Genomic DNA, 16,749 nt, shown 5'->3' with positions numbered 1-16,749 from the left:
GCAGCACAGAATGTGCCAGGAGCCCTCTGACACCAGGAAACTGGAGAAACTTGGCACATGGATTATTTCTCATTCAGAATGCCTGGTCTGGGCTGTACCCTGCAGAAATCCTGCCATGACCCTTGTTTGAGCATTTCCACTGAAGCCAGGTCTGCCACTTACAACCTCCCTCAAAGCACAGCAGCCCATCCGCAGGAGGTCACACCCAGGCACCTGGGGAAACAGCCAGGAATCAGGGAGGAGTTTCAGCCCTCTTGGCTTGAGACACTCAAGCTCCCAGCCAAAACACCAACGTAAAGATTACCCAGGAGTGCTTTCTTTAACTCATGCTGCTCTGTAAACTTTTCCACCAGGGAGGGAGCACACCACCATCATAGGGTGGTCTGACTTTTAAAGACATTTTACCTGCAGTCGGTTCACTTCACAACCTGTTTCTGTAGGCAATGAGCATTCACACACGTGTGAACTTCTCTGGGGGCAGCAGTAGCATTTCCACTTTCCCACACAACCTCTGTGCAGGTGCCCCACAGCTGCCCCACGTTTCCCTCCCTCCTGCCCCTTTCAGCCAAACCAAACCCTTCAGTTTCAAGCAGGAATCAAATATTCTCATGGTGTTCTGGATGAGTGTTTTCAAACATAGCCCACTTTATAGGAAAGGGAAATTAAAGTCATACTGGTGTGTATCAGGAGAAAATTTCACAAGCCTAAATTCAGATGTGACTAATGGGATGGATGCTCTGCTCCCCTCCCTAGCACTGAGGGAGGTTACTTCAGTGCAGAATCCAAGGCTGATCCTTCCCTAAGTCTTTCCCTCTCAGCAGCTCTTTACTAGTTTTGGAAATCCAGGTACCTCAGCCAGGGCTCTAAGACCAGCTCTAGAGACTACTGGCTGTACTGGATCTGACTCAATCCCCTTTCAGCCCTTAAACCCCTTCATGCCAGCTCCCTGAGCAATTATGCACACTCTTGGAGTGTTGTGGTGAGTGAATCCAGAGAATTATTAGAAGTTTCCTGAGTGCTCAGTGTCACAATGAGGGGAATTTCAAGCCTTGTCTTCAGTCAGTCTGGAAGAAAAACCTGTTTCAAATTAAGATCAACCCTTGCCTTCTGAGGGCATCTGATTCATTAGTGATGGGCTGAGGCCGATGCATTTACTCATACTACAAAAATATTAATTCTCTTTTCAAAGAACTAATAAATATCTGGCTATTGATTTACATCCTCCCTTAATTTGAAGAAAATTCAGTTGGAAAAGAGCATGATAACTTTCTCTACAAAGACAAGTATCCCTTGATCTGGAATTTACTTTCTTGACTGGACAGACATTTATTCCAATGAAGAACAGAGGGATTAAATCTGTAGTGTTCCTTTAGCTGGAACTCTGCAAATGGTAGAGGCTCTGCTTTTTCTGAATAGTTTTTTGCATATTCTTTTCCTTTCCAAATTCTGAGTTATTTTTGATTACAAAAGAATACACTCAGTTTTTAGCAACATGGAATGCTAAGCTGCTACTGTCCTTCAGCCAACATTTCTTCACATGTATTGATTTGGATTTCATCTTGTGTTAAATGAGCTTTCAAATGAGAAAGATATTGCACAGACAACTTGATCATGCATACTAACACTGAATATATACTTTTTAGAACTGAATGAAAATTGCTGATCTGCTCATAAATGTTTGTACCTTACATTAATGAGCTGTATCTGTTTTCTCTTCTGAATGAAATGCATTCTTAGATACCATGAATAAACACAAGACACTTAATCTTTGACTTGGGTGCAGGACTGAGCTTCAATCATTTCAAACAGCTTGAGAAGTGAATTTGATGGCAAAGTACATAATTCACTGAATATGCACAGAAAGGTGAGCTTTAGAGAGTTGAGGCAGAACTGCATCCGCTCTGGGGTCCCCAGCACAGGAAGGACAAGGACGTGGAGTGAGTCCAGAGGAGGGACATCAAGATGATCAGAGGATAAGAGCACCACTCTTACGAAGAAAGATTAAGAGAACTGGAATTGTTGGGAAGAAATACTGTCAGGCTGGTGAAGCACTGGAACAAGTTGCCTAGAGAAATTGTGGATGCCCCATCCTTGACAGTGTTCAAGGACAGGTTGGATGGTCTAGTGGAAGGAGATGTCCCTGCCCGTGGCTGGAGGTTGGAACTAGCTGATGTTTAAAGTCCCTTCCAACTGAAGTCACTTTATGATTTTATGCTTTTATTTTTTTTATTTTTATTCGTAGGACTATGATATCTTTCAGTTAAACAAATAAAGAATTGAAATGATACATACACACACACATAGATAGATACATACACACATATACACACACTATATATACATGTATATATTTACCAAATAAATCTGCACATGTGGAAACCATCTGTGACATCTGGTCTTTTACTAAATCCTATGTATTTATATATAGACACATCATATGTATTTACTCCAAACTTCTCTAAGATCATGATTCTCAGAGGTGAAAATTGCTGAGCTCCATTCATACAGCACTAGGCTTTCATTAAGAAATCCAGTTCCCACAGTAATACTTTTCCATTCTTCATCTTTATATCCAAGTACATGCCTAAGTATCTGAGAGAAAATAGCAACAAATGAGCATAGTAAAGTGGTAAATTTATGCACACAGAGATATTATGAGTTGAAACCATATTAAAAATTTAGTGTAGTGAATCGTAGTTCCTCTACTGACACCAACAGGCACTAGACTAACCATAGAGGATATTTCTTATAGCCTCTCTGGGACAGAAAGCAAAATACTACTGAAAAAGCATCCAGAAATTCTTTTTTTACCTTGCCCTCTGCTTAAAAAATTAGCTCAAGATCCAGTTTAAAAAACTCACATCAGGAGAATAAGTAAGTAAATGTCAGTTAACAGAGTTTCTAATAAGTATTTCCAGAGAGCAGGTAGTTAGATGGTGACATGTTGCACTGTGATCTTTTTCATTCACAGCTTCTGATTGAAAATCAACATCTTCAAGAACCTCATACAGTTTGCATCAATAATAAATAAAAGTCTCTCTCCTGTGGGTCATTAATCTGATAACACTCAAGTTTATACCATTTGTTTAACCTCTTACTGCAGAATCAGATGGAGATCTGGAAATATATTCAGAAATATTAAAAGATTTAAAAGATCCAATCAAGATACAATCTTGGACACACCTACACTGCTGTATAATCCCACTATATCAAATGAAATCAGGAAATTAAATTATTGTGAAATCTGCTAAATTCTGGCTTGATAAAATCTTTTAAAGAGAATAACTGAAATCACAGGTTCCTAGGCTCTAACACATGCATTTCACTGGGATGCAAGACACTCCCTATAGAGCTCCTGGGTATTTAACAATGTAGAACTACACTTTCAAAGTGTCTCCATTTAGTTAAGCTACATTGTTACTACTAACTTTCTAAAAGGCAACTGCATAGACTGGATGGTTACATCTCCTCAGGAAAATTCCAGCTTTTCAAAACCAAATCCTTTTTGCAGAAAGGTGGTAGTTTTACAGACTCAAATTCAGGGTAAAATATCAAAGATTCAGCAGCACTAAAGCTCAGAGCATCCAAATAGCTCAGCAGTGTAGCCAATCAAATAAATTCAGCATCAAATCTCCTTCTTCTGCAGATCAAGGCTTTGAATTTGGTTTTACATTCAGTGAAGCCTCTTAATTATTTAGTCTAAGTCTTTCTTACCATATTATTACACAAAATGAAATGAGTCCAACATGAGATTTTGTTTTATTGCTGGTAGTTAGCTTAGATTGTACTCTTTGAGCAGCACTGTATAGAAATGCTAGGCCAGACTGAGCTGCTTTAGATTCCAAAAGGAGCAGAGGATAAGTAAATATCTCTTTTATTTGCATGGACAAAAAAACCAACCAACCAACCAAAAAAAACCCCAAACCCAAAAAAAAACCCCAAAAAGTGTTCCTTAGCTGCCTGACAAGATGACAACCAGAAAACCAACCACCTCAAGTGTATGCACATCAATGCAATCAGCCTGGGGAACAAACAGGAAGAACTGGAGCACACTGAAGGTTAGTATTAAAACAAACATTTTAAATTTTAGAAGAGAATATTTCAGCTTTCTCAGAGCTAAATTGGGAATGATTTCATGGGAAGCTTCTGTGAAGGATAAAGGAGCTAGCACATGCCTATTTTTCTAAAATTCTCTTCCTGGAAGTACAAAAACAGCTTGTCTTCTTTAAAGATAGAGAAGTAGGCAGAGCAAGAGACCACCTTGGCTTAACTGTGAGCTTCTGAGTCTGTTCAAAAGAGAAGCATTCCAGAGTTGGAAAAGCAGACAAACATCTTTCAAGAACTACAAGGGCAGTGCTACAGTGCACAGAAAGGCAGACAGAAAACCAAAAGCTGAGCTCAAATAGAAATTGGCCAGACATATAAGAAACTACAATAGGCCAATTAATAGATGCAAACTGGAAATTACTCATAGATTGCCAGTCATTCAGAAACAACCCTCCAGTAGGACTAAAGGGGTGACAAAACCACCACTACTTTTAAAATTTAAGCTTGATATATGTGTTAATTTGAACAAATGAAATCATAAAGCTACCAATCAGACTGGCTGAAAGTCAGTCAACTATCAAAACTACTTTTCTACAAGTGGGAAATTCTGGTCCTCTGTTTGTATTCACTGCAGTCAGGTCTTTCTGACTTGCTCTTATTTGATTTTGGTTTTGCCTCCTCTCAGACTGATAATTCACTCAACCATACATTTATTGGAAAGTGTGTCTTTTATTTTACCTTGAATGTCAAGCATATTAACAGTCTCTGATAGTAGGACAACAGAAAAACAACACATTAGAAAAAGTGACTTACAAAGCATTGGTTAACTTAATACAGGACTCTGCCTTAATTTAAGAACTGAATTTTAAATTCTCATGGGAACTGTGCTTTTGCTCTTTATGTAAAAGCAAGCAATACACTTCATTAGCAAAGCGTACAATGAAAATTACACACAGGTGGCTTAAAATGAAAAAGGAAACATAATAACAAATATTGCAGCTGGTCAGCCACTAGCTAGACCTTTCTCCTTGTAAACCTGCTTCTTCAATTTGGCAACACAGTCCTTGAGCAGAAACAGCAAAGGGTATATAACTAGATGCTTCATTACACAGAACTGTTACATTGGGGCTGTGCAAATATTTTTAAAACTTTAATTTTGTCAAATCATAGCTAAAGCCAGCTATGTCAGTTTTTTGTCGTTTTTCATTTTTAATGCTATTTTCATATGATTTGAATCACCTGCATGGAAACTTTTGACATTTAGTAATTGGTAGTACCATCTTCTATAAAACCTTGGTCCTTGAACCTGTAGTTCTACCCTTGCATTTCACCTGGGTTTTAAGCAGAGCTGCATGGAAAAATAGGTGACATTTCTGCTATGATAAGTCCAAGTATCTGCCTTAATTCACAAAAATCTGATAATATACTTTCACTCATATCTGGAGCAATGACATATGAAATGTACATAAGGCAATGAAATTTGCACACATATGAAGTCAAAGCCAGCCATATCCCTTCAAAATCAAATACTGCGTATGTCGGCTGCATGTGAAAAATTTCACATTTATTTATACCTGACCAATGCCATTTAAGACCTAAATCTGCTCCCAGTGGTGTTTCCAGCAATTTTGCAAATGACTTTCTGTTAAAAAGAGGTAAAAGGAGAATTATAGGACACTTAAATACTAAATACCAAATATTATAGTTAGCTTTATTTCTATTAAAAACTGAGAATCTCTTTAAAAACTCTTGAGATTCAACCAGTGCAAGGTATAAAAAAAGTGACTGGAGTTTTGGAGTTTCTAGTCTAAAGGAATGTATAACCTTTGAGACCATTATTTATAATGCTTTTAATGTCAGAGGTACTTTTGTTCCTTCTTATGGGATTATTGCTGGTCACCTTCCTGAGATTTGAAAGACCATGAAAGATAAGCACCATAACTATTCCTCTAAATTATCATATCAAAAATTAATAATTTGGTCCTTTTCTAAATGGATCTCTCCCCACAATTACACTAAAACACAATGATGGGTCACAAATTCCAGGGGGTCCAACTGGTCCTGGCATTCCTGGAGTGCCACGATCTCCATCTTTACCAGGCTGCCCACGCTCTCCAGGACGTCCTTCCTTACTCATGCCCGGTGGACCTTCAGGACCTTAATAACACACATGCAATAAATAAATAAATGCAATACTGTTAAAATGAAAATGAGCAAGTATGGACTCCCAACACCCCTACTCTTTGGTAAAGTATGCAGATAAAACTTCATTTTCTGCAAAAGATTCTTCTTGTCACAAAATATTTATATATTTATATAAACATGACATACAGATTTTTTTAAGCCATGTGGAAAAGACTTCAAATAAAGGCTGTTTTTAAAGAAAGATATGAAAATCTGCTTTAGTACACCATTCTACTTTTTCATAGAATCTGGAACCACTATGGCAAGAAGTCCCCCTATTTCTATTTGTTTCTTTGGCTTTGGATGGGGCCCTAATATATCTTCCTAAAGCTCAACTTTACATTTTGTATTCACATACTAATGTTATGAAGAACATTTTCCCTCATCAAGCAATGCTTACAAGTCACATGATCATATCAGAGCTCAGTTTTCAGATATAATTGACTTTAGGATCCAGCTATCAAGAAAGAGCAGTCTCAGATACCAATCTCTACCAAGACCTGTCTTGTATTAAGTAATGTATTAGATGGAAATTTATAAGGTATGAAAGAGACAGGCATTACCCTAAAGTATATTTGGTAAGTACGATGTGTACAAGCTATGTATTTTTTTTTCCAAATTACATCAACATTTTTTCTAAACCACACTTTAAAAACATTATTAGCATGCCTAAATCTGCACGCCTGAACCATCCCTCACCTGGAGGTCCTGGGGGGCCTTGGATCCCAGGAACACCAACTCCTTGATTGCCCTTTGCTCCATTCTTCCCTGGCAGTCCTGTGGATTAGCAAACATATGCATATCTCAGCACATCATTTTCACCCAGTGAAGTCAGAAATCAGCATTTGACAGCGTTTATCGAATTAAATATGTAATATTTCAAGAATAAATAATGGGATGCAAAACAAGCCCTTTCTTGTAACCTGCACAGTGCGACTGGTTTCTAAATTATGCTAATTTCTACTGAGTTTAGAGCTGATGTAGCAACAGTTAAGCAGACAGCCACTATCAACTGAGGGAATAGGTAATAGGTAATTGAGAAATTTGTTGTCATTGCCTTCCTGTCAGCAAAATTTTTAATATGTTGTATAAAGGAGGTGTAAGTTTTTCATCATAATCCCTGTGGAATAAAGAATAGAAGATGTTCCACAACACACACAGCAGAATTAAACTCCACCAAAGAAATACTGTGAGGGTCAAAATATGAGCTCTTTTACACTAGCACAACCCAGTAAATTCAGTTTCTTCATAGATACATTATCTATTTTTCCAACTTTTGTGCAATAACCAGAGCTGCTAGCATTAGTTCCAGAGGAAAAGTCCATATTCTCCTGTTTTGAGATTGACTTATAGAAGTAATACAGGTAAATCATCATTACATACAAAGTGAATTTGGTTTGTTGGGTCACGGGTAGTAAGTTACAAAGAAAGTAAGTATTTATCAACCATTTGTCTGCTTACCATTGGCACATTACTAGCTAGCTGTTATTTCATACAGCTTTCCTGATTATTTTGATGCTACCAGTTACCCAATTATGGACTCCACCCAGTCTCTTGCTCTAGTTCCAGACTATCTATGTGTACTTAACATAAAGTCTGCAAATACATCACAGAAATCAACTGGAATGCTTGGACAGCTGAGTTACCTGAAAGCATAAACCTCAGCCTGCCCAAAAAGAATCCAGAATGTTTACAAAAGTCATAAAGAAAGGAGCAAAAATCCTTTTGAGATAAAGAGAACAAAAGGACAAAAGGTCAGGAAATCAAAGGGAGTATGAAAGTTGTTGGATGTCAAAATTCGGCACAGATAGTAAGTAATAAATACTGTGAATAAATACTGTGCCTTAAAATAACAGAAACAAGTTTGGAAGGAAACAAACCAGAAAACATTTAAATACTTTGAAAGCTATGTATAGGCATATTTGATCAAAAAAAAAAAAATCTAAATGCAGGTAGAAACATTCACATGAGACTAAGAACTCTCTAAAAGGATCAGAACAGAGTCTGAATATAGTAGAACCAAACAATAACTATCTGGTTGTGTTCTTGCATTCTTTCTCCTGTCACATGCTCCCTGAATGTGCTGAAACATCCACATTGCTCCATGTTCACAATTCCATTCAGACAAACAAGCCCAGCTGTTCTCTTACTTCACCCTGCATTAATCCCATTCAAAACTAGAAGCAGAAATCCAAGGCATAAAGGCCTTTAGCACTGTGACACATGCACAATGTACCTCTTGTCCCACGAGCCCCAGGGCGACCTGGCATGCCCATCAGCCCCGGAATGCCATCATTCCCAGGTAAACCAGGAAACCCTCTTGGGCCTTCAGGGCCTCTTGGACCTGGTGGTCCTGGAAGTCCTGGGGGAGCACTTTGGGACTGACAGTGGTTACAGTTTTGTATTCTTCCACTTTGGAGAATGGCAGGCAACTGGGCTGGGAGAATGCAAACAAAAAATTACTTAAAGTGTTGTAACAATAGAAGTACTGCCACCAAACACTAGTACAAAATCAGTTCCCTCTCTTAAGAGAATGTAATACCTTTAGGAAACAAGATGGTAAAGTATGGAGGCTGTGATGTGGAAATACAGTTTGACATGTGTAGGAAAACAAGAATAAATGAGCAATATGGAACTTGCTTTCTAAAAAGTTTCTATAATTATCAAGAAACTTCTTTAACTATTCAAACAAGGAAACAACAGGAAGGAAGCTTTCAAACTTACTTCTCAGTACATCTGAACACACCTGTCGAATAAACTCTTCTGAAAATTCTCGTGCCTGAATTGAACAGAGAACAGAACATGCAATTCTTTCTGGTTTTTAATGTACTCAAAATAAAAAGTTTTAAGTCCTATACATACAGGTTTTCCATCTGATCCAGGTGGTCCTGGGGGTCCTCTATCTCCTGGCTGACCTCTGAGACCAGGAGGTCCAATCAAACCCTGGACACCAGATTCTCCTTTTTGTCCACTGATACCTTGAATGCCTGGATCTCCTTTCTCACCTTTCTGGAATGAAAAATCAATGAAAAGCCGATTATATGTTCACAGATAATTTGGAAGGTAGGTAGCATCAAACAAACATATTCTGAGAAATCTTTATTGATAAAAATATCAGAAAATTAATATGATGTATCATAACATTAATGTGACATCAGTGAAAATTAAATTGATATTGATGAGGTCTGTTTTGCTAGAATGTATTGAAGTTTTCAGATTCCATAGTAACTGTTTCAGATAAAATTACCGAAGAAAACTAGAAATAAATTACCTTTTCTTAACTTTCAAGACCCATTTTACTATTAATTATAAACACATGGAAGGAAGGGTTTTATTCACTTTTTCCTCAGAATCAGAAACTTTTTTATAATATGTTAAAGTCCATAGAAGGCCAGAAAAATTGGATGTAAAATTCTGGCACCACTGAAGTTCCTGGAAATTTACAATAATAATCAAGCCTTTTACTTTTATATCTGCAGTGTATAAGACAAAGGAAAAAATAATTTTATTTCAGTTATTCAATTATTCAGGGATTTTGTTGCTTCTTTTTTTTTTTTCCATTTGATTTATAGTAACTGTAGTCTGTTTGTTTCACTGGAAAAAGTAAAAAAAAATGCTGAAAAATATTTTGATATATCTTCACCAAAGCAATGGCTCTATGTATGGAATTACCTACTGCAATAGCTCATGTAGAACTCTTTTCCTGCTCTGGAGCCAACAAAATCAGTATGTGCCCAAGATTAAAGTCAGTATACTATGTTTGCTCCCTTATGAGTTTTTTCCTCCCTTGTTTGCACAGCTTCTGCATAACATTATCAGTAGCTGAAAAAGTTTCTTTCTCCACTTCCAACTATTTTAGATGGAATTGTGAGAACAGGACTATTATGTATGACAAACCAACTGAAGCATATAATAGAAGTTTAAGAAATATTCATGCATATGGTCTCAATAGACTTACACTGAATTTTAAATTATGGTATTTATATTACCTTGCAACATCTCCTATATTATTTACCAAGATTCTTCACATCACAAAAATTCAAAGCTTCCTGGCTTTGTCTGTATTAGTAACAATGCCCAGAATTCTCTACATGAGTTACTACAGGATAACAAGCTTTAAATTCAGTGTGAGATTAATCAGATTTATGAGCATTTTTTATGCAAAATCAGACAGGTAGTTCATGCTCTTAAAGAAACAGAGAAATGGGACAAAATGTGACAGAAGTCAGTCAAGTGCCTAAGAGTACTGCTGGAAGGGTGGCCAGTTCAGGAGCATGACCTGAACAGCAGTACATACCTTCAAAAGTTATACATTAGTTCAGATACAACTTCTTCCAAAGCTGTACTTGTAATTTGTTTTCTTGATATTGTCACAGAGAAGGGATCCTCTTAGTTACCTTGTGTAGATTTTTACTTGCTCATTTCTAGTACATAACTGCAAAGGTGTTTTTTTCATTTAAACAGTCAGCAAGGCTCAGAGATAAACATTGGGTGCTTATGTAGGTACCTGTGGCTATACTAGAAACTGTATGTGCTGAGATCTGAAATCATGTTGGGTTTATAGCTAGGAGGGGCTTTGTTTTGTTTTAATTTTAATTTTAATTCCTTTTACCCCTGTGGACTATATTCACATTGAAGACTTGCAAGCCGAGCTATCTGAACTAAATGTTAAGGGGGCTAGAAGACATTAAAAACCTGAGAATACTGGGGAAATAGCATATACTGTAGAACAATATTAGAGGCAAGAAGCCAGTATAAAAACACCAGGAGAAAATGTTGGAAGCATCAGCAGAACTGCCTGAAGAACTTGCCAAGAAACAACTGAAACTGTAGGGGGGAAGTTTTCCGCAGTATATCTTGGTCTTTTAATACTCAGCCACATCCATGTGAGGCCTTGTTTGCTGACCCTTGCTATTGCAAAGAAAAGCAAAGAAAGGAAAACAGCTCAGTAAGTGCTGAGGCTTACAGGCTGAAGAAACTTTTTAGAAATCAGAGTCTAACAAAAAACATTTTTTATAGAAACAGAAAATAAACTAATTGTATAGGTTTGATAAGTAAACACAATGACATCATTATAGCTTAATACAGAGTAAAAAAATATTTAAATGAATTTCCAGTAGAAATACTTTATTGCCGTGATTTACGATACTTAAAAGAGATTAATTCAATAGCATACAAGGAATCTTTTACCAGTTTTGGCAGTAATTTAGCAGAACACCTATAAGCCAAACTGCAACTGAAGTATTTCCTAGAACCACAGAAGCATATGAAACAACTTATATGTTAAAATGGATAAATTAATTTCATTATCAGAATGGAACTTCCAGTTAATGTATCCAGCTATTGCTATGAAACAATGCTTTAAAGAAAAAGGTTGAACAAAAAATGTCTAAATAAATTTGAAGGAGAATTAGATAAATGGGACAGTGTATACTCTGATTTTACAAAATACTGAAATAAATAAATAATAACCAACAAAATTAATATTTTAAATACCAATTTTTAAACAACATGCAACACAATGATTCTTTTTCTTTAGTTATTTTCTTTAGTTACGTCTTCTATTCAACCAAACCTTTCTCTCTTTTTCTGTTGGTTGGTTTCTTGGCTTTTTAATTCTCTTAAAGTATATGCTCAGCTTTAATAATTTTTAATGAAATTGATATCTCATTCTGTCTCTATAACTAATACTCCTTTCTCTGATATTTTTCAATTTCTCTTGTGTTGCTTATAGGTACGTAACTGCAGAAAGTAAGACTAAACACAAATTTTACAGATCACATAATTTTCAGAAACAAATGGAATAATTTTGTAATACTGTATTTATCATTGTAAAAATACATACCTCTCCTCGTTCTCCACTCAATCCTTCTACTCCCTTTAAAAAATCAGATGAAAAAGAAATTTAAAATGCAGGCTGAGCCAAATTATTTGGAATCAGAAATTATTTTTTTTGTCCTTCATTTTCAGTAATCAATCACAAATGTTAATTTTTAAAGATTCTCTGATTGCTAGAGTACAAAAAACAAAACTGCATATAATGGTGAAATATCAGGGTGAATGAACACTTCAGTATTACCTTTAATATCATGTACCAGGAGGATAGGTTGGGAATATTTCACACATATTATAAACATATAAACATAATATACACTTAAGAGACAATACCTTATTCACTTTACAAAAGAAATAACATGTCCTAACAGAAGTAAACTCCTGATTCAAACTGTTTAATACCATCTTACTAGGCAGAAATTAATTTCAGAGCCCTTGAAATACAGACTCAGTGGTAAGGCAGATTTTGCATGCCAGCAAATCATTTTGCTGTCATTTCTGCCAAATGGTTCAATGGTGTTACTGACCATTACATCCCAGGGCAAGATGGCAGCTCTGAATCAGAATCACTTTTCTGATTAACTCTTACAGACAAGGAAATCTGTATTGTGTCTTGGAGTCCTGAGAATTCTTGGAAGGACCTTGTGTTGTCTACTAAATGACTGATTTTTTTTTGGTTGCTAATCAAACCAGATAAGCATGGGAAACAATTTTAGACTCAGTCTGTATTATTTTCTCAGCTTCCTTCAAAAAATAGAAAGCAAGCAACAGCAATTCAGTTGCATCATTCTGTCTGAAAAAAAAAAAAAAGTTTTCTTTCACTATCACTTTGTTTTCCCTTAAGACTTAAATAATAAAAGATATGAAAAAATTGTCCATTATTTGGAAAAAAAAAACCAAAAAGTTATTTTTTAAAATAACCAAAATGTTAGTCTAGGACATTACATCTGGTCAAGTGAATGACCTGTCTTTTAAACTATTTCTTTTTTAAAGTGTCTCCTCAGGTTTAATAATGAACTATTTTCAACCTACATATCTCTGAGAGTGTTAACTAACATGCAGTATAGTCCTCCTGCCCAGAATCCCTGGGAATAGAGTCCACCCGGCTAGACGGGCAGCTGTATCAATGTTGTAATTCTGAAAAAAGCAACTGTGGCCTCCTTCCAAGTCTAGTTTTAGATATGTACCTCTAAAAAATACTTCTCTGTTTGGTCACAACACAGATTATGCAGTTAACAAGTATTTATGAATACTAACAGCTATTTTCTGCAGAATAACAAGATTGCCAACTATGACACAATCAGAATAGTGGCCTAAAGAGAAACAACTGGATCTCACTGATTTACAGCTGAAACAGGAAACATCTGTAATTTATGAGCACAGACGATGTCAATAATGACTCCCAGTATAGTCTAGGAGGTAATGAACCGTTATGAAAGTGCAGCATGATACATGCAAAATCTTAACATCCCAAGTGTCGCTCTTACAACCTTTACACAAAAGCTACCTTTTGCTGTTATCTGCATTTTATATTACTTATAGCTGGTTTGTACAAATATTCTATAATTAATGCTTTACTATGATAATAAAATAAATTTACTTTGGTCTATTTCTCAAGATAGAATATCACAGAACTCAGAAACATGTAGGTTAGAAGTGATCTCCTTGGATTCAACTTCCTTTGCAGAACAGATCCAGCTGGATCAACTCAACATGCTGCCCAGATAGGTTTTGCCACAAGATCTATGAGCAGCCTGCTCCAGTACTTGACCACCCTCAAAGCAAAATGTTTCTCCTGTATTTCAGGTTCCTGTGTTCCAACTCATGTGCATTTCCTCTCATCCTTCACATGTGCACAGCTGAGAGAAGTGCTGCTCCATCTTCTCTGAATGTGTAATATTTGTTATTTTTAAAATATTAAGAATGTTTAAGATATAATTAAATGTTATATGTTATAATTAACATATAACTATGTTACCATGTTGTACATAAATATATTTCACCTGATGCAAAGGCCTATATGTGTTGATGGAAGAAGTGTTAAGAAACAAATATAAATCATGGCCTCAAACTAGGTTCACTATGGCTCTCTTGAAGAAGGATCACTATTATAACAGTACCTGTAAGCCTGGATTTCCTTGTCTTCCTTTTTCTCCTTTCAGTCCCTTCAAAAAAGAAGCACATTTTAAAAAATATAGATTTATTTGGTACATGTAATTAAACAATCAAAAAAATAACATAAGGAGCTAAATACTAAAACCTCATTCTAAACCAGGACAAATCTGTCTGAAAAGTTACCTTTCAAAGAGATCAGCACAGAAACTATGCAGAATAAAATTTCTACCCTGAACACAAAGGAACCAAGCCAGGATCCAAGTAATGACAGGATACTCTTCTTTTTCTTGTAGGTATTTCCACGATTTTAGGTAACAAGGAGGAAAATCCCACATGCTGATAGTAAAGTAGGTAAGCAGACTCCAGGTGGAGTTACTTTGACTATGTTTCTGTGATCCTGCAGTGCCCTGCAGGCAGGGACAAGTCCTGGGTGATGTCCCAGCCCTGTGCCTGCACCACTGCCAGGAGCAGACAGCTCTGCTCCAAATGCCAACAGCCTGCTCAGGTCCCCAGAAATGCGGCTGAAAACTCATACCGGCCATATTGGGAAGATTTCCTTGAAGAGTTACTGCTGTTATTCAAGTTAATCTTCTGTGGAGTTTAATCTTTAAAAAACCCTGTTTTCAATCTGGATTGATACCTAAGACTTGTATAAATAGCAATGCCAGATGATTGCATTAGAAACAAAGTTGTTGTACCTGGATACCAGTGTCACCTTGGTTTCCTTTCTCCCCCTGTAAAATATTAGAAGAAAGGTCTCAATTTAAACATGAGTAACCTCTAAAACATGTAGTCTGTGCTTTAATTTAACACTGCAAGTACCAGAGAAGCATCTAGCTTTTCCTTATACCAAAAGAAAACTAATCACTTTATCCCCAAGTACACAAATAATGTCCAGAAAACTTTACTAATAAAGGACTTTGTCATTATCACAACTATCAAAAAGAAAGCAGATACTCACATACCAAGTAAAAAAATTAAAAATGCAACATAATGAGGTGGGAAGTCCACCAGGATTTTATCTACCCAGTGCATGGAAGTGGAGAGGATGTAGGCAGGAAAGGAGGCAATGTTTCTCATGGCTTAAATTTTAGCTGAATGCACCACTGCCTGCAGAAGTTATGCAAAACAAACAAACAAAAAAGTATTTTTTCATCACAAACCCTTCTATATTTAAATTAAATCAAAATATTTAAGGACTAAGCTCCATGTCTACCCACTTGTTTTGCCTCAAAATGCTTAAAGTAAATAATAGTGGGAAGGATTGGCAATCAGATGGTGTAAATGGTACTTAGAAGTCAGGTATGTAGTTTTATCAGCTTGTCTGAACATCATCTAATTGACATTGGAGAGAAACAGGTAGTACATGGAAACTATTCATTCCAATTAACAGCAGAGGTACAAAACATGTACTCCAAAAATGTGCCTATCTCTCTTCATTAATTGAAAAAGAAACTTAAAGTTACGGGAGATGGCTCTAACTCTGACATGTTATGTTTAAATAGACATATATCAAAATGCTGAAACACGAACATAGCAGCTCATGAAACAAAAGATAGGATGTTGGTAGGGCATGTGCAAAACTACATTTAATAAAGAAAAGAATTAGAATGGAGATTTTTAGGTCTGCTGTGTCAGCTTTCTTGTAAGAACCAAAACTTTGTGTGATTGGTTGGGGTTAGTTTTTTTTTTGGGGGGGTGGGGGGTTGGAAAATCAAGGAATGTTTAGTCAAATATTAAACAGTAGTGCAGAGGAGATTTTTGCCATGGCAGATATTTTCCTGATTGAAAATCCCAGAACATCAGACATTTATGCCAGCTGTAGTATTTTGTTCTATTGTACTTGAATGTATAATATTCAGTTGTTCCAAGTTTTAAAATCATCTATAGCTGAAAGGCTTCACTTTTACTGTCAGATGCCCAAACTGCTCTTTTCTTCCTGAAAAATTCCAGTTTGGCATTGGACTTGTAACTCCAGCTAACTTGCATCTTCATATAAAATAAATGAGATTTTCAAAAGCTTCTTCAGTTTAAAATTTAGAGAAGTTTCATAAATTTTAACAAAATCATCTTTCATAAAATATTACAGACTTAGAACATGTGCCTTACATAGCCCCTAGGTACTGAATTGAACATATAGTGATAATGAAGCTAGTTAAACTATTACTATGACATTGACTCCATGCTGTAGTGAATGCATGTCCACATATGTGTCTACTGACATGTGAAGTACTCTAGTATATGTAAGGTATGTATATGAGGCTGGCAGATATGACACTGGACATGAAAGAAATGTGTGCCTTCTGGAGAAGATGAACTCTATTGGAATAGTTCTGCATGGGGTTTTCATAAAACTCTTCATAACACCACCCTTCTATCTTACTGTCTCTTTACCCTTCAACCTTTCTCCTCTTATGAAAGTGAAATGGCTGATTTAATTCCATTTCTCTAATTCTGTATTGGCTCTGGCTGAGAAGGAGTTCATTTTCTCCATAGCAGCCCTCATAGTGCTGTGCTTTGCAATGGTGGCTAGAAAGGTGTTGATAATACAGCAGTGCTTTGGGTGTT

General features: G+C 36.3%; 1 protein-coding gene across 1 annotated transcript in view; it reads right to left on the bottom strand.

Moving 5' to 3' along the window:
- Positions 1–4,756: 4,756 nt before the first annotated feature.
- COL21A1 (collagen type XXI alpha 1 chain) overlaps positions 4,757–16,749 on the bottom strand; it is a 92,970-nt gene continuing 80,977 nt past the window's right edge. The window contains exons 23-30 of the mRNA XM_005518111.3: positions 14,880–14,915; positions 14,187–14,231; positions 12,077–12,109; positions 9,094–9,240; positions 8,956–9,010; positions 8,468–8,668; positions 6,931–7,008; positions 4,757–6,204 (exon numbers count right to left, since the gene is read on the bottom strand). Of these exons, the coding sequence (XP_005518168.2) occupies positions 6,017–6,204; positions 6,931–7,008; positions 8,468–8,668; positions 8,956–9,010; positions 9,094–9,240; positions 12,077–12,109; positions 14,187–14,231; positions 14,880–14,915 (783 nt within the window). The 3' untranslated portion in view covers positions 4,757–6,016. The remainder of the gene's footprint in view (positions 6,205–6,930; positions 7,009–8,467; positions 8,669–8,955; positions 9,011–9,093; positions 9,241–12,076; positions 12,110–14,186; positions 14,232–14,879; positions 14,916–16,749) is intronic.

The sequence above is a fragment of the Pseudopodoces humilis genome, chromosome 3 (assembly GCF_049639895.1).
Source record: "Pseudopodoces humilis isolate 2021_Gansu_Grassland_sample_001 chromosome 3, ASM4963989v1, whole genome shotgun sequence".
In the NCBI taxonomy this organism is placed as follows: domain Eukaryota; kingdom Metazoa; phylum Chordata; class Aves; order Passeriformes; family Paridae; genus Pseudopodoces; species Pseudopodoces humilis.
The sequence above is the reverse complement of the archived record's forward strand: the minus strand, read 5'-3'. Positions and strand labels throughout refer to the sequence as shown.